The following is an 18067-nucleotide window of genomic DNA, read 5'->3' as shown; positions in this document are numbered from 1 at the left end:
TGGCTGGAAAGTTCTGTTGTTGGGCCAAGTAGGGCAGGCTTGTGAAGAACAAGTGGGTTTACTTTTGTCAAAGGGTCTGACTTTGCTAGGTCCTGGGCAGAGTATGGTACCTGCTCCTTATTTCCAAGGAATGTAGACCAGCACCTGCATGCTACCCGTGTCCCAGATGTTCATTCATCCCATAGGTCTTTTTTATGTATTTAGTTTTAATTTTAATTGTTTTACTTTAGAGAGAGAGCGCGAGTGGGGGAGAGGGGTAGAGGGAGAGAGAGGGAGAATCTTAAGCAGGCTCCATACTCAGCATGGAGCCCGATGCAGGGCTCAATCCCATGGCTCTGGGATCATGACCTGAGCCAAAATCAAGAGTCAGATGCTCAACCAACTGAGCCATCCAGGTGCCCTATTTTTTCTTTTTTCTTTAAACAGATACTTCTTGACTGTCTTTTATGAGTCAGACATACCATCTAAGGCATTAGGGACATAATGATAAATAAGATGGCCACCATCCCTTCCTCCTGTTGCTTAGTGGGAGAGCCACTAACTTATTACTTAATTCAGGTGGTAAAGTGCCAGAAAGAGGAAATACAAGGTGATAAGAGAATGTGTAACATGGGTCCCTAACCTAATGCAGCAAGTCAGGAAAGGCTTTTCAGAGGACTTTCTTAGAATCATGTTTTTAAGTGTATAAAACAATGCATAGTACAACAAAGAAAACCAATGATACTGAAATATAGTTCCCAAATTCTATAACAAATATGTGATAAAATATTTGTATTTATTATAATGTTTCATTTAGGAAGATCTAATGGCAGGTTTGATATTTTTGGTAATATTTAGTGATGAGCATCAACAGTGTTTCAGGATATCTACGCCTGTTGTAAAATGAAAAGTGTGGTTTCTGGGGGTAAGGGCTAAAAAATATATGATTTCTGTTGGTGGCAAAGTCACAGACACTGCTGGTGCTACTATAATTTGTTGCCTACACTCATGATAAAAGTAAGGCTAAATTTCAGTTAGAGGTTAGTGAAAATAAAGATACTATTTCCTCACTCAAGTTCACAGGCCCCAGTGTAAAAAAGAATTATCCAGGGGCGCCTGGGTGGCTCAGTCGATTAAGTGTCTGACTTTTGATTTCGGTTCAGGTCATGATCTTGCAGTTCATGAGGTGGAGCCCTATGCCAGGCTCCTCTGTGCTGATAGCCTGGAGCCTGCTTGGGATTCTCTCCCAATTTCCCCTCCCCCCCCCCACCCCCAACGTGTGCTCTTTCTCACTCTCTCTCAAAATAAATAAGTAAATATTTTAAAAAGTTATCCAAAACCATGGAAATAAAAGATGCTTTAGTGTCTCTTTAATGTCATATTAGAGCATTGTCTAAGAAGGACACCTAAGGGCCATCCAGTACTCTAGGGAATATAACTGTATTATTCTTTAGGACCCATATTTTATTTTATTTTATTTTATTTTATTTTATTTTATTTTATTTTATTTTTATTTATTTATTTATTTATTTATTTATTTATTTATTTATCGTTTATTTATTTTTGAGACAGAGACAGAACATGAATGGGGGAGGGGCAGAGAGAGAGAGGGAGACACAGAATTGGAAGCAGGCTCCAGGCTCCGAGCCATCAGCCCAGAGCCTGATGCAGGGCTCGAACTCACGGACCTCGAGATCGTGACCTGAGCTGAAGTCGGACGCTTAACCGACTGAGCCACCCAGACTCCTCTAGGACCCATATTTTAAAGGTAGATAAGATGCAAATGATTTCTGTTTGGTAGAGAAGAGAGACCCAGAGGTGATTGCCCTGCAGGACTTTAACCAGTTTGATACCTAATTTAGCAGTCTTACAACAGGATTCTTTTTTTTTTTTTTTGTGAACCATATGCATATTAGTTTCTTATAACTTTTTTTTTTTTTGAGATCTTCTTTAAACCTTTTTTCCCTTATATCCTTTTTTGATGTAACTATTTTTAGTGGGTCACTTATTAAGAGGTCAGTAACCCTGGGGCATCTGAGTGGCTCAGTCGGTTGAGTGTCATGATCTCATGGTTCATGAATTTGAGTCCTGCATAAAGCTCTGTGCTGACAGCATACAGCCTGCTTGGGATTCTGTCTCTCTTCCTCTCTCTCTGTCCCTCTCCTGCTCTCTCTCTCTCTCTCTCAAAATAAACTTAAAACAAAACCGAGTTCAGTAACCCTTCGAAATATGCTATTTGTATGAGATTTAGGTTCTTAACATTTGAGAATTCTATGTGACCCCAGTTTAGGAACCAGAGTGAGCAGGATGTGAGGATGTGGCTCTGAAGAGAGAGATCTGGGCTGGACATGTTAATTTAGGGGTGCTGCTCAGGAGGTGGGTGAGATCCCCATGGAGAATGGAGAGAAGGAAGAGAAGGTAGAACAAGCGAGCCCTGAGGAACTTCAACGTTTGGAGGTTGGGGGGACGAGGGATTACAAAGAAGATAGGAAGGGTGGCTGGAGAGGTAGAAGGGAGGCCAAGAGTGTCCTGCTGGGGTTCAAGAGGTTGAGGCAAAGGAGAACTGGAGGTATCTGTAACGTTATCCATGTGGAAGTCGTTGTGAGTCCTCAGAGAGCCTCTCTATCTGAGAGGGGAGTGATGTGGGCTCCAAAGATGGGTCAGTGATAGAGGTTTTTCCTACCAGGCTGTGGATCCAAATCACCATAAGGGTCTATGTATACAGTTGGATTCCTGGCCTCCCCAGATCTGTGAGATGCTATTCTTTAAAGATAAGGCCCAGGAATCTATTTCTAAAAAGCCTAGACTTAGAGCTGGTGTGCGTGCAAACCAGGCAGATTTACAAGTAAACAACATTAATTTTGTGTGGTGGATAGTATTTTGCCAGTCAGGGCTGCTGCTCTGGGCTGGGTGGTGTGGCCCAGGTTCTGCCCAGGTCATGATCCATGTACACCGGGCACAGTGTGAGGTGGCACTTGGCTTGAACACACACTGCTTTGCTTTTCCCTGAAGGCGTGTAGAGAACTGCAGGCAAGCAGGGAGCAGGGAAAAGATGGGTCAGGCTGTCACTGTGGCTTTTTCCAGTTGGTTGTGCTTAATGGCTGTGTTGGAAGGGGAGGCAGATTTGCCGGCCTCTCCGGTCTTGTATTGGGTGGAGCTCTAGTGAGTGGAGAGGGCTTGAGGGGCACCAGTGGGGAGCGTTCACCTTGACTCACTGTGCTCAGAAGGTCTGGGCTGAGTCCTGGGCTTCACCTGAGGGGCGTTTGTTCACTTCTGTGAGCCTCAGTGGTCGTATCTCTAAAGTGGGGATAGCACCACCTCCCACACAGATTGTGACATTTTTTCAGATATTTTTGCTGCAACTCCTGCAAGCACAACTGTACATTTTACATTATAGCCAAGTATATGTAACAGATATAAATGTTTTGCTGAATACTTAGTCTTGTTATTTATGATACATACTGATGTTTTCTATTTGATGTCACTTAAAAAATGTTGGTGGTAATCCACTGAATTGATTTGTGACTCAGCTCTTGGGTTGAGTCCTGAAGGGTGGAAAACACTGGTTTAAACCCTCAGCTTTAGAGGATTGAGCGAGATAATGTGTGTAAAAGCACGGATGTACACCATGGGTCATGAGCACTTGAATTGTTATTTTCTTATCAATTAACTGAGCTTTGAGTCAGAGTTCGATTTCTGGAGTGGGAATTTACCTGCTCTTCCCCCTTCTCTGCTGCCTAATTCACTATTCCCTCTACCAGCTCTTGTTAGCAGGCCTGGCACACCAGGCTGGCAGTGACCCAAAGCCCTTTTGGCGTTAGGAGAGGTTTTTCAAAACATTAAAAGCTTTAGGGACTTAAGTCCTGGTTAAATGCACTGCGGTTGCAATTTCAGGATAAGAAAACCTGTTTTTATAAGCTCTCGGATCAGTTGTCCTGCCCCTGAATTGTCCCTTGTTGACAGCCACATGTTGCGGGGGAAGAGAGGGGAGGAAAACTGTACTGTGTAGACCACATGTAAGGTATGGTTTTTAAAGGAAGCAACACATAAGAAATGCAGCTAGCTTTGTATTTGGAAGAACAAACAATGAGATGTGGGTGGCTCCAGGAATCTGTGGTCTTTGTGCTCCAGCTGGGGCACCAGCGATGGGGGTCTGAGTCACAGCTCTCTCACCTTCTTGCTGTGTGATGTTGAGCAGGTTTCTTGGCTCTCCTTAGTTTCAGTTTCCTCACCTATATAATAGATGTACTGCAAGTACCTACTGAAGTCTCTTGCCAAGATAATTAAATTAGATAGGCATGTGAGCTGCTCAGCTGCTCCTGATCACACAGTAAGCACTCTGTACATGGAGCTATTATCATTATTATGGGCTAATCCCTAGGCCTTGAATTTTGGCACTGAAGAATTCTCTCTTGGGTTCTATTCCTTGCCAAGTGCTTTCCCATCTCTCTCTCTTAAAAAGCACATTTAGGGGGCGCCTGGGTGGCGCAGTCGGTTAAGCGTCCGATTTCAGCCAGGTCATGATCTCGCGGTCCGTGAGTTCGAGCCCCGCGTCGGGCTCTGGGCTGATGGCTCAGAGCCTGGAGCCTGTTTCCGATTCTGTGTCTCCCTCTCTCTCTCCCCCTCCCCCGTTCATGCTCTGTCTCTCTCTGTCCCAAAAATAAATAAACGTTGAAAAAAAAATTAAAAAAAAAAAAAGCACATTTAGTTCCTCGCTGCAGCTAGTCAGGGGTCCATATCTCAGCCAGGCCCTGTCTGTCTGTCTTACACCCACATACCCACACACCCCATTCAGGGACTCATGGTGCTTGCCTTTATTTCGGAGGCTGTAGGGTAGACATTTGCATGTTGGGAAGTACCAGTGGTGAAATTCCCAAACTTGGTTTGAGGTTAGGTCTTCATTCCTGGTGAAGAGTGCTGTTTAGCCATGGTGGTTGGTGACAGATGCTTAAAATTTGCCCATATAAATATGGGATGTAAATTACCCATATTTAAAAATTAATGTTCTTGGGGGGCGCCTGGGTGGCGCAGTCGGTTAAGCGTCCGACTTCAGCCAGGTCACGATCTCGCGGTCCGGGAGTTCGAGCCCCGCGTCGGGCTCTGGGCTGATGGCTCAGAGCCTGGAGCCTGTTTCCGATTCTGTGTCTCCCTCTCTCTCTGCCCCTCCCCCGTTCATGCTCTGTCTCTCTCTGTCCCAAAAATAAATTAAAAATGTTGAAAAAAAAATTAAAAAAATTAATGTTCTTTTGTATTTCTCTTTCTCTGTCTCTCATCAAAGACGTTCTGGATATGTGTTGCATGCACAGTGCTTTGCAGATTTCGTATAATAGTTCCTATAAAAAACTACGCGGTGCCAGGTGAGCAGAGGAGCAGACAGGTAGCTGGAAGTGAAGAATGGCAGATGAGCTCTCCTCTTACACGGGAAAGTACTAGTGAGCGCTGGCTGGCCGGCCAGCTGGCCAAGGGTTTTGGAAGTCCTGTGGAAGAGGTGGGGGCAGTATTTGGTTGTTTTCTGGGCATCTTTTTTTTTTTTTCCCCCTGTCTTTTTTTAGGTAAAAAAAAAAAATTTTTTTTTTCTAACTAATTTCAGACTTACAGAGGAGTTGCAAGAAGAATACAAAGGATTCCCATCTGCTCTTTACCCAGATTCCACACATATTAACATTTTATCACATTTGTTTTATCACATTCTCCCTCACCGTTTATAAAGTTCACAGACGTGATGCACCTTTGCCCCCTAAATATTTTCTAAAAGGCAAGGATATTCCCTTACATAACCACAGTACAATGATCAAAATCAGGAATGTAGCATTTGGCTCAGAACCCAGTTCAGAATGGCACGCTGAATTGTCATCATCTCTTTAGTCTCCTTTAATCTGGACCAGTTTCCCAGGCTTTGTCTTTTGTGACCTTGATAATTTTGAAGAATGTCCTTTAGCTGGGTTTTTGATGATGTTTCTGTTCAGTGCATTATATCCGGAGGCATACGGTGCTAATTTTACCCATTATTGGTGGTGCTAATGCTGGCCCCTTAGTTAAGGAGGTCTCTGCCAGGCTTCTCTGCTCTGAAGTTACATTTGCTTATGGGGTGATACTTAGAGATTGTTAATTATTTCCTCGATGGTGGCCAAGTGGTGATAATTTTTTTTTTCTTTAAAGATTTAAATTGGACATGCCTTTATGGTGACTGAGAAAAACAAAGGGGAAGAATGAAATCTATCTAAGGATGAAGTTTTACTTTGGTGCATTTTTTTCTTCCAGTTTTTTTCTGAGCATAATTTTGTGTGTAGTTATAATCATGCCATGTACATTTGAACTCCATTTTTTGAAACTTAACACTAAAGCAAATATTTCTTCATTGCACAGTCTTCGAAAACATCATCTAAATGGCTGTATTATTCTGTTGAATGTTTTCCTCTAAATGACCATTCCCCTGCTGTTGAATATTTAGGTTGTTTACAATTTTTGACTCTTACGAGTAGGACCGTGTGAGTCATCTGTCAGAACCCCTGCTAATTTCCTCAGGACAGATTCCCAAAAGTGGAATTACCAAGTCAAGAAGCATAAATACTTTTTTTGAGATACTTGGTGAATTGTGCCAAATAACTTTGAAAAGAATTGTACTTTTGCCAGCACTTTGTGACATTTGGGCGCCATATTTTAAGAGATTCGTTAATGATGTTTCTCAATTTTTTTTTTAACTGTGACCCACCAGTCAAGATTTGTGTTGAGACTAATTTCCTCTATTTTGAATTATGAAAGCATCAATATTTATTTCCCCAAATAAATTCTAGTAATATAGCACATTATTCTTTTTAAGCTCTAACACCCTGCTGCCAGCTATGGGGATAGCTCTGAGAATCATGAACATGTCTGTGTCTAAGGTAGATCATTCAGGATGGTGAGGGATTTGAGGGCACATGTGAGGAGCTAGGGTATTTCACCTCTAGGATCCTAAGAAGGAATGTGTTTGCTCTTTTCAGAGTGCAATAGGCTGATAGGCATGGGAGAGGGAGGAATTTGAGCTTTCTGATGATAAGCTATCTAAGATGAAATGGTAGGGTGGAGGACATGGACTTGTAAATATTTCGTTCTCTCAGCCCTGTGGGCCCACTGCGTGGCGCAGCCTCAGGAATTTTGAGTCCTTGGCTCTGGAGGGCTACCTGGAGGCCTGAGATGGCATGTGAGGAATGCTGTGTTGGGGAAACCAGCCAGCCCAGCTCAAGCCTGTGAACTGCAAGGCCTTCTGGTCTCCTGCAGTGGTCCTCTTAGTCATAAAGGGCCGAGGTTGCAGGGAAACTGGAGAGCTACTAGCTGACTTTCCTTTCATTTGTGGGTAGTTGTCACCAAGTGACCAAGACACCTGACGGGAACAGGCATGGTGAAACTTGGGTAATTTAGGAGGAACACAGTGAACCACATCTTTGATAGTCCCTCTGTCTCCTTCCTTACAACAATTTATCTGAAGTATAATACATGATTTAGTGCCTTAGACTCTTTGAAATATCCCAACTGGAGCAAATGTTAATATTTCTTTCCAATTTAGGCTTTTGTTCCAGTAGGGACTCAATATCCATTTGTATGTCTGCCAGAAAACCCAGAATGAGTACCTTACAGAGGTCATGTAATTCACTCATGTTGAAGCCTAGGAAGGGGTGTTCTAGGGCCGGTACATACTCCTGTGGGTCAGGGACCCAGGTACCTTTTATCTTACTACTACACCTCTGTAACAAGTCCTTTCTCCTCATTGTCTCAGGGTGGCTGCTTGAGTTCTAGCCATCTTGTCTAAATTCCATCTGGCAGGAGGAGGAAACTAAGAAGACCCAAATGTCTATTAGGAACAGTTCCAAACACTTCTGCTTATATTTGAGGGGCCAGAGTTTAGTTGCACAGCCAGCCACACTTGCTGCAAGGGACACAGAGGAGCGACTTTTAATGTGGGTGGCCACAGATCCAGAGAAACTCAGCAGTTTTTGTCACAAGGTATAATTACCTTACAGTACTTCTCTGGTAGTGATCATGAGGATAGATTTATCAAAATGTCACAATTGGCAGGGACTTTGGAAATTATTTTAAGTCCCTTCATTTTACAGAGACTTAGAAAAGAGAGACTTGCCCAAGGTCACACAACCAAAAGGTAAAGCCAGTGAAAAACTTGGGTTTCTGGCTCTTTCCACCAAACCTCCAGCTCTAAATTCTCAGTCAGCTCGAATTCTCTGACCTTGGGTTCAGGTCATCTGTTTTTAACATTTTTCCTGGATCCCTTTACCACCAGCTTCTTTAGAGTCTAGACTTTTAGATTCTGACATTTGAAAACTATTTTGAGCAAAATGTGGGTTACACTAAATTAAAACCGGTTTCTTCACAGCTCCCAACATAGGAAGGGTATCTTTTTTCAGGTGACAGAGCAAAAAAGGTCAAGTTCCACCTCCACCCCTTTTCCTAAATGCTAAAATTTCTGTCTTCAAATCACCCTCCTTTAGCAAGCTGCTTTTACATAATTGAATACCCCTGGCTTCATGATCCACATTGAATAGTGAATCTGTAATGACAGCCAGCCTCCCCGGCTACAGAGAACATGAGGGTGCTGGCACGCACCCCAGAGATCTGGAACTTTTTCCAACAGAGGGTATAGTGTGGCAAGGAGTGTTCTCCCTATTATTTTCCAAGATTGTACCACTCTTTATCTCCTTAGTCTGGTGGGGATGGTGGGTGAGGTTAAGTGAAGAGAGAGCAGTTTAAGTGTGCTGTGTGTTAGAGAGGGAGAGAGTGAGCTGGAAAGGGGCTCAGACTCCTGTACACAACTTCTAACGAACAGCACATCTGGGCTCATTGATCCAGGGCCCTGAGAACAGGGTACTGCAGAGGGTTATAAATCCCTTCTTGCCATGGTATTTTGGAAGTTTGGGGCTTTTCCTGGCTGCTCTGAAGGGAAGGAGGTGCTCTTTTTCTGCTTGGGTCCAGGGAGCTTGTGGGGTTGAGAATAATAGACCACCTCTGGGCAGGAGCTGGGAGACCTGAGCTCTAGTCCTTGCTCTGCTGCTTACCTGTTGTGTGACTTGGTAAGCAATTTAACCTCTCTGAGCCTCAGTTTCCTCATCTGTGAGATGAGGCCAGCACCCACTTGTTAGGTTTTGTGAGGAGCAAACGGGCACAGAATCTGGAAGGAGCATTCTACATGTACCGCGTGGCCTCTTGGTCTGGGTTGCCATGCAGATGGGTGATTATTGCAGGTTTCAGGTTATATCCTGAATGTTGTGTACGTGCATGCTCCTTCCTGCCTGGACGTGCTGTTTTGCCTCATTGTAGCCAGGGCCCTGGAGAGGAAGAGGTGGTTCCCGTTTCACTGTTGTTCTTGCTCTGTGATTTGTCTCACTAATAGTACTAATAAGATAATTATGATTATTATGTACTTCTGTGTGCCAAGCATTATGTTAGGTTCTCTATGTGCTTTTTCCCCCTTCATTTAATCCTCAGCCATGCCCGCAAAGGAGGTATCAGTATTATCCTTTCCACTTTACAGGTGGGGAAATGGTGCTCTGAGAGGTCATGTTGCTCTAAATGACGGTGCCCGTGTTTGACCCCAGGTCCGTTTGGCTCCCGAAGCAGTGCTCTCTCTGTGCTGTCTGAGGGGTGGGGATCCCTCAAAGGGAGAAGATGAGAGTGGGCCTGTAGGCTGGCCCTGATACGGGCAGGAGAGCACTCAGGGCGTCTGGAAGATGAGAAGCCTCATGCCTCCAGCTGTGATGGAGGTGGAGTGAGGGTTTCTGCGCCCAGCAGCCGGGGTGCTGCTGGGCCCTGAAGGGGACCTGTGCTCTGAGTGGGGGTGGAGGCTGCTGTTACCGTGATGGAGGGGCATGGTGTTCTAAGAGGGGGTATATACTTTGACAGGGGACGCTGACATGTGGGGCTCCAGGATTCCCCAGCAGCAGGAACAGAGGCAGCTGGCCTTCCCAGCAGTGTTCTGCCCTGCACTGGGGGAACGTTTTATGGGTCTGAGCCCAGGCCCTAGTGTAAATACTGTTAAAGCTGAGGGTTGGTGAGCAGAACGATCCGAAGCCAGTGACTTAGAATGTAAAGAGCTGCCATACCCGGAAACAGTTCTATGGTTGGCTGGGAAGGTGGCTGGCTGCTGAAGCACTTCTCAGACGCTGCCCTCTCCCCCCTGAGGGCTTGACAGAGCAGAGAGTTTGTGCATCATTAATGTTGTTATTATTGTTGTTATCAGGGTTTGTGGGTTGTGACTTATGAAGTCTGCAGGAAGGCTCTTGGCAAGGCGATTCAAGGCTCACTGGAGCTGCATCTTCAGGAAAGGAAGGAGCGTGCACACTGCAAAGGTTAAAATAGACGGAAGCGGAGGAGAAAGGAGAATGTTAAGTGGCTGGAGGAGAGACCTCTTGGGGAGGGAGGCAAGGGCAGTCCTCCTGACTGCTCCGTGGTTGTGAGCTGACGTGATGGTCCGTCTGAGGCCAGACACCCAGGGGCCTTTCATCTTCCCCCCGTCTCAAAGATACTAAGCACGGCATCTTAGCTCTTAGTAACCAAGTCTTCTGGTTCTCTCGGATCTGGGTATCCTGACTCTTTTTCCTCTCTTGCCCCCAAATCTCCAAATCCTGCCTCTCTAGGCCAGTTCTTTTCTCCTGTGCCCACACTTGTCCACAGTGGAGACAGCCCATCCTTCTCCTGACCCACTGGACTACCTGCGTGGCTTCCCCTCGTCACCCTGGCTCCCACACTAGGGTGTGCTTTCCCTTCTCAGCAGCCTGACTTCCGGCTGCCTTCCCCCCGCCTCTCTGCTGTTAAGGTTTGCTTGTTATGTCCCTGGGGACTTTGCCACGGTCTTTGCCTGCAGATTGATCACCCCCTTTCCTGTGTGTCTCCTCCCTGGTCTGTGTTGACGCGGCACTTCCACTTTATCCTTCCTGATCTTCCTCCTGGTCCTTCCTCCTCTCCTCAACTGAGATTTCCCTTGTCATCTCCCTCTGAACCTGACCCTGGAGCCTTCACCGGCCTCAGGGCTCGGTCTCCAGCCTGAAGAAAGCCTGTGTGTCCACACGTCCATGCCTGAGCATATTATCTATCACCTCCCTCAACAGAAGACCAGAGCCTCTTCTGCCACTGCTCCCGTCTTCCATCTTGGCTGTTGTTCCACACTCCTAGCCCAGATCCTTGGAGTCACTTTAGCCTCTTCTCTGTACCCTCCTTGCTTACATAGGAATAGTCACTGAGTTCTGTTGTTTTCCCCGAGGCTCTTGGATAGACCCATTTCTTGGGCAGCCACCTCGTTGGTCCTTCCACCTCCAGCCTCCCTGATGGCTTCCCAGTCTAAGGTCATGGCCAGATGAGGCTCTTGAGCCAGGCTTTCTTGAGGTGGGGCATGGTCCTACCCACTCTCTCCCAGACCTTCACTGTGCTGTGGTTTGTCTGCTTTGGGTGGCCCCTTCCATGTCTCCCAAGAGCTATTATGCCTTCACTTTATAACATCTTCCTAGTGTGTGATCTCTGTAGAGGTCAGGAGTGTGGTAACCAGTGTGATTTGTCAGGTTTATGTTGCTGGGCAGATATTTCCTGCAGGCTTTCAAGGGGCCAGGCACTCTGCTGGGCCCAGCCCTCCGGAGCTCCTAGTCTAGGGGTGGAATAGGGATTGGGGGAAGTGGAAAGGAGACACCTCCATAGAGAGTTCTAAACTAGGCTGGCTATGGGCAGTGCCCAGTTTAAGTCCTAGCATCCTACTGGGTGATAGTATTCAAGCAAAGTCAATTTGCTCAGTGTATTTCTTATTGAGCTTAAGTTCCCTGCTGTGTGAGAGTGAACGTTAGGTCAGAGCCTTTGGTAGCTGGCTGGAAAGTGGTTTTACTTTGAGGGTGGCTATTGGTTAGATGATCTGAGGGGTTCACTGGGTTTGTTTAGAAAGGAAGCTGTGGGTATGCCATAAGACTTGACTCTTGAGGCTTCTGCTGTACACACTTTGCTGTCACTGTGGCCCACCAGCATGCCACTGTGCTGCCTGGGCAAGTGGGCTCTAGACCCATCCTCCCTCCTTTCCCCTTTCCTTCTCACCAGTTCCAGAAGCGTAGGTGCCTGCCAGTCTCAGGAGTGCTGGTCTACAGGTCAAAGTGCTGAGGGACTGGGCAAGGGTAGTTGTTTTTCCTGACTGATAATATTATCTGGGGATTAAACACAGAGCAGCATCAATGTGGTTTTCCAACAGATTCTTTTCTTTTTTTCCTTTAATCATGTGCATTGAGCTATGGACTTTTTAGTCTGAAGTCCATTAGCTCCCTGGGAGCACTAGAATAACATGTAATAACATAATGGAATGACCTTTTTGGCGAGCTCTCAAGGTGGGCTGTGCAAGGGCAGTGGGTCCTTAGGCATTATACACAGCTCTGGGAGGGCAGAATGAGGGTGAAATAATTCCTCAACTCTTCCTCCTGGATAGTTTTACCCTAGGGAGAAGGAACCTTTGAATGCCAATGGCAGATTATATTTAGAAACACTAGAATATGGCCACATTTCTATCTTCTATTCTGCTGAGATGGAAATTTATATTATATATTATGGTAACTGATACTGTTGAAGTGCTTTATGATTTATAAAGCATGTTCAGTAAGTTACCCCATTGCATCCTCACAGCAGTCCCACTAGGGAGGTATCATTATCTCCATGTCAGATGCAAGGCACTAAGCTGTAGAAGTTTGAGTGATTTTGGCTAGGCATCTTAGGTACTAAGTAGTAGAGCTCAGAGGCAGCTCAAGACTTCTGGCTGCAAAGAGGCAGTGGATTGGCAGGGCATCAGGTTAAGTAGAGAGACTAGGTTCAGGTTCTGGTCCTGTTACTCATTAACTATGTAACTTTGGTCAGATTATTTAACTGATCAGTATAATCAAGCATATCAGATAATCTACAATTGTCTCATTCATCCATAACCTTTTGTCTTTGCTCCATTATGGGCTCATTGCTTTATAGACTACAGGATATTTGTCCTGGACTCCTCTTCACTGTCAACATGGTAATTTTCCTTGCCTCTGTCTGTGGGATCCTTTGTTTCCTAGGTTCCATGTTTTTTCTCATTTTTTATTCACTTGTTGTTTTGGTAGAGCATGAGTTCCAGTACCTTCCTGAGAAAGGGTGTATTGGGGGTAAGTTTTTCACATCTCAGCTCTTAAGTGTAAGTAAGTCTGTACTCACTATTGACAGATAGTTTGGCTGGGTATAAAATTCCAGTTGGAGATCATGTTGCATGAGAGTCATGAAGGCAAGGCTTCATTATTCTGTGGTGTGCTAATGAGCAGTCTTATGCCAATTCTGACTCCTGATCTTTTGTGTATGGTGGGATTTTTTTTTTCTTTGAAATTTTCAGAATCTCCTCTTTGTCAGCAGTTTTCGGAAAGTTTTCAGTGATGTACTTTGGTGAGACTTTGTTTTTTTTGTTTCGTTTTGTTTTTTTTTAACTCGTGCAGGGCTCTCTTGGCTGGAAACTTATATTCTTCAATTCTGGGATATTTTCTTGAATGATTTTTTTTTTTTTAATAGTTTCTTTTCCTCTGTTTACTTCTTTTCCTGGAGTTACAGTAAAACCTTGGTTTGTGAACATAATTTATTCCAGAAACATGCTTGTAGTCCAGAGCACTTGCATATTAAAGCAAATTTCCCTGTAAGAAATAATGGAGGGGCACCTGGGTGGCTCAGTTGGTTAAGTCTCGGACTTCAGCTCAGGTCATGATCTCACAGTTGGTGGGTTTGAGCCCTGCGTCAGGCTCTGTGCTCACAGCTCAGAGCCTGGAGCCTGCTTCGGATTTTGTGTCTCCCTCTCTCTCTCTGCCCCTCCCCCACTCAAGCTCTGTCTCTCTGTGTCTCTCAAAAATAAACATTAAAAATTAAAAAAAAAAAGAGGGGCTTCTAGGTGGCTCAGTCGGTTAAGCATCCGACTTCAGCTCAGGTCATGATCTTATGGCTTGTGGGTTCAGGCCCCGTGTTGGGCTCTGTGCTGACAGCTCAGAACCTGGAGCCTGCTTCAGATTCTGTGTCTCCCTCTCTCTCTGCCCCCCCCCCCCTTGTGCTTTCTCTCTCTCTCTCTCTCTCTCTCTCTCAAAAATAAATAAACATTAATTTTTTTTAATGTTTATTTATTTTTAAGAGAGACAGAGACAGAATGCGAGTGGGTTAGGGGCAGAGAGAGAGAGAGAGACACAGAATCTGAAGCAGGCTCCAGGCTCTGAGCTGTCAGCACAGAGCCCGATGCGGAGCTCGAACTCGCTAGCTGTGAGATCATGACCTGAGCTGAAGTCGGACGCTCAACCGACTGAGCCACCCAGGCGCACACCCCCCAAAAAATTTTTTTAATTAAAAAAAAGAAATAATGGAAACTCACGATTCATTCCGCAACCCAAAAATATTCATATAAAAATTATTATGATACTGTAATGTAATACAAAATAATAAAGAAAATAAAAAATATAAAGAAAAATAAACAACCTGCAGTTAAACTTTTAAAGCCTTCGTTACTGGTGTGAGGGAGATGAAAGAAGAGGGTTATTGTGTAGGATGACTTTCACTATCACTAATGGAATCACTGCTATCTGTTGGCTCCATGGAATCTTTTTTTGCATGGGGGCCATTGTATACACTCACGTAGATGTTGGCTATAGTGCAGTATTAATAAACTCTTGTCATATACTATATTTAATGTAACTGGCAGTAAGGCAACAGAGGAAAGGGATCTATATCTGTAGGCAGCCTGACCCAGAATGAAGCAAAGTATTCATTAGCTTACTTGTATGGAAAAGCAAAAGACTGTCCATAGGTGCTTTGAAGTGACAAAAAATGCACTAGTGCCAGTTGTGGGTACCTTCCAGTATTCTGAAAAATCACTGATTTCTGTCAAATGCCACAGCCTGAGGCCGAGCATCTGAGTGTGGGAGCTGGTCACCCATAATCCTAAAGTGAGAGAGAGACAGAGACAGAGAGAGAGAGACAGAGAGAGAGAGAGAAACCATTGGCTCAGTTGTGATCATGTGATGTTTGGCATCATGTACTACTCATATTGCAAGACATTGCTCATTTATCAAGTTAAAATTTATTAGAAATATTTGCTAGCCTTGCAGAGCACTTGCAGAACAAGTACTCACAATCCAAGGTTTTACTGTAGTTTAATTTGGTACTTGCACTTAATGGATCCATCTTATTTTTCTTATCTTTTTTTCTATTTTTTATCTTTTATTTTTGTGTTTTATTTTCTAGGAGTTTTTTTTTTAAATTCTACTTTCAACTCTTTTGAAATTTTTTATTTCTGTGAGAGTTTTTTGTAAGAGTTTTTCCTGATTCTCTTTGACTATTCCTGTCTCATAGCATTCAATTCTTGTTTTATGGATGCAGTATTTTGTTTCTCTGAGAATAATAATTATAGTTTTGCTGTTTTCTTCTGTTGTTTTTCTTTTCTTCTAAGTATCATCTTTCTTTTAGTTTGTTTTCATCCCTGTCTTTTGTGTTAAGGGCTTTCCTCAAATATCTGGTGAACTTGAGTTATCTGTATTGAATAGCAAGGCACTGGCATGGGCGTTGGAGACTCTGTGAGTGTGAGGAGGAGGTGAAGGGCATTTGTTTACTGAGAGGGCCTCACAGTGGGTATCTCAGTGGGAAGTTAGTTGTTTCATTGGAGGATCTCCAAATCACCATCTTTAGGTTATTTTTCTTGTGCTTCTCAGTTTCCTTAGAGAAACATTCTCTAATGTCCTGCCTAGGGGAATAAGACTGACAACATTCTGGAAAAGGGAAGGGAGATGTGGGGGGAGTTGGGGCTTGAGGATCAGTGATCTCAAGGTTCCGTGTATAGACTTTCCCTTAAATCCCCTCATTTTCTCTCAGGGCCATACTTCTACTCCCTGCCTGGTATCTCCCAGGAAAGCTTTTCTTAGTCTCTCCATATAGTAGCCCCGTGTTTTCTGACAGCTAGGCAAGGAGCCAGCTATGTAGGCTGGGTGAGGGGATCTGCTGTATGACTGTTCCTTATTTGGACTTTTAACACACCTCCTCCCCCAGCCTCTGCTTCTGGCCACCCCTCCTTGTGCCTGCAGAGGTGCCTGGTGCCTCCACTGCTCAGAGTTCTCAGGGTTCTCTGGGAAGAATTGGCTCATTTCTTGTTGGCTGGCCTCCTGAGATCATTGGCTGAGTGGGAAAAGCTGAAAACCTTCCATTCCCATCCTGAATATGAGAAGTGATGTTACTTCTCTGTGGATTTGTGCATCCGTGCTTCTAGGTGGGTGGCATTTTCACGTTGCTCTGGTGTGTGGTGTTGGAGTGCCGTGCGGAGTACAGATGTCCACCTCCCAGACAGGTCTTGATTGAGTGGGTGGCCAGTGTGTCCATGCAGCATTCTTGTGTAGTATGCAGCCCCTACAGCTTGACAAACGTGCCTGAAGACGAGGGGGGAGTTGGAGACTGGGAATGGTCTGGGAAGTGTCTTGGGGGAGAGGTGTTGGTAATTTGGAAAAGGGATGATGTGGAAAGGTTGATGTAGTCCTGAGAAGGGTCGGTGTGCCCTTACCCTTCTGAAGTAAAGTGTGTTCTAGGCAGCACTTCTGCGGGCACCCATTCTTCCTTGGGCTTGGCGGGAAGCTGGGGCTCATGGTCCTTGGCTCCTTGATCCCCAGGTCGTCCTGCCGACGTGGCTGTCCTGCACAAAGGTCTCCTCACTCATCGAGAGAATTTCTGACCCCAAGGACTTGAAAAAACTTCTCAGGACCCGGAATAATGTGCTGGTGCTTTACTCCAAATCTGGTGAGTGCCCAACCTGGACTTGGGGGTCATCCATCAGCGATGGGATGGTTTGGGTTCGGGGCACCAGTGGGAGGCAGAGACCTCAGGACCAGGAGCCACTCAGGGAGGGTCCAAGGGTCATCGGGCTTGTCCACTTTCCCCAAGAGATGAGGCAGAAGCACAGAGGGGTGTTAGTTCTGTTTCTTTTGCATCCTGAGAGGTTGTTTCAGTTCCCTATAATCAGTCTTTCTTGGGAAGAGCCTCTGGAGTCCTCACTACCTCAGGAGGGAGAGGATGTGTGTGAAGGGAGACGGAGGATGGTGGTCAGTGGGGTGGATGTTGTGACTTCCTGGACAGGCACGGACTGGCCATCACAGGACATGCTTTGCCAGAGCTGTTGATTAGCTGGCTGGGTCGGCCTGTCACCAGCTGAATTGGTCCCAGGCTTGGGAGCACGCACCCAGGTTCGCAGCCCTGGCCCTGCCTGGCCCCCATCTGTCCTGCTTTGGGGTCAGAACATGAGACTGAGTTTGCAGTGGGCTCCAACAGAGCAGTTTCAGTGGAGGGTGGGACTGTGGCTTGCTTGCCTCTTCTGACCTTGAGGCTGGCAAGGGCATAGTGGATGGAGAGAGGTTTGCTCAGCTCTTGGCTGCGACTTTGAACATCTGACTGTTGGTGTTGTTCCAGCAGAGTTAAGTGTTTTCACTGCTCCTAAGGATGCCAAGTTTTCTGTGCCCTGGAGAAGCAACAGCCAGTGCCTGGGCCAGTTCCTGGGCACAGTTCTCCCTGGCAGCTCATCCTTGACACTCATTGGCACTAGGGGCTGATGGATGTTTTGGACGTGTGTCTCTCCTGAACTCTGCATCCTCTAAGCACCCTGGCACATGCTACTTCTTGCCCTTTTGAGGGCCTGGCACACACTTCCTGAGGTTGTTGTTGGGAGCCCAGAATGTGTCTAGCATCTCTGTTGTCAGGAGTAGGGGGGAAATTGAGGCAAGGGAGGAGCAGAATTGCTCCTGAGGCCTGGAGCATAGGGCTCTGAGTAAGCATGGCTCATCCCCTTGGATGCTCTTGAGCTGGGCAGTTGCCAGTGCTGGGCCATGCTCAGTTCCTTCTCTGGGTAGGTCCCGTCACATAAGCTCATCATCTGACAAGGACTGCAAGGACCTTCTGCGACATGCTCCTGTTTGCTCCTTTGCCTCCTTGAGGGAGGCGGTACAGGTTGTCAGATAATGTCCAGTGTACAAGTGAGGAAATTGAAGCAGAGGGAGAATAGCCAACTCATCTGAGGTCTAGCAGCCGGTAGATGGTGGAGCTGTTCTCTGTGCTT

At 45.6% G+C, this 18067-nt stretch overlaps 1 protein-coding gene across 2 annotated transcripts in view; it reads left to right on the top strand.

Moving 5' to 3' along the window:
- PDIA5 (protein disulfide isomerase family A member 5) overlaps window positions 1-18067 on the top strand; it is a 92549-nt gene that overhangs the window by 5764 nt on the left and 68718 nt on the right. For both annotated transcript variants that reach the window (XR_007155702.1, XM_047875583.1), the window contains exon 2: window positions 16632-16758. Coding sequence is in view for 1 of the 2 variants with exons in the window: in XM_047875583.1 (XP_047731539.1) it covers window positions 16632-16758 (127 nt within the window). In the remaining variant the exon portion in view is untranslated. The remainder of the gene's footprint in view (window positions 1-16631; window positions 16759-18067) is intronic.

The sequence above is a fragment of the Prionailurus viverrinus genome, chromosome C2 (genome assembly GCF_022837055.1).
Source record: "Prionailurus viverrinus isolate Anna chromosome C2, UM_Priviv_1.0, whole genome shotgun sequence".
In the NCBI taxonomy this organism is placed as follows: Eukaryota; Metazoa; Chordata; class Mammalia; order Carnivora; family Felidae; genus Prionailurus; species Prionailurus viverrinus.
The sequence above is the reverse complement of the archived record's forward strand: the minus strand, read 5'-3'. Positions and strand labels throughout refer to the sequence as shown.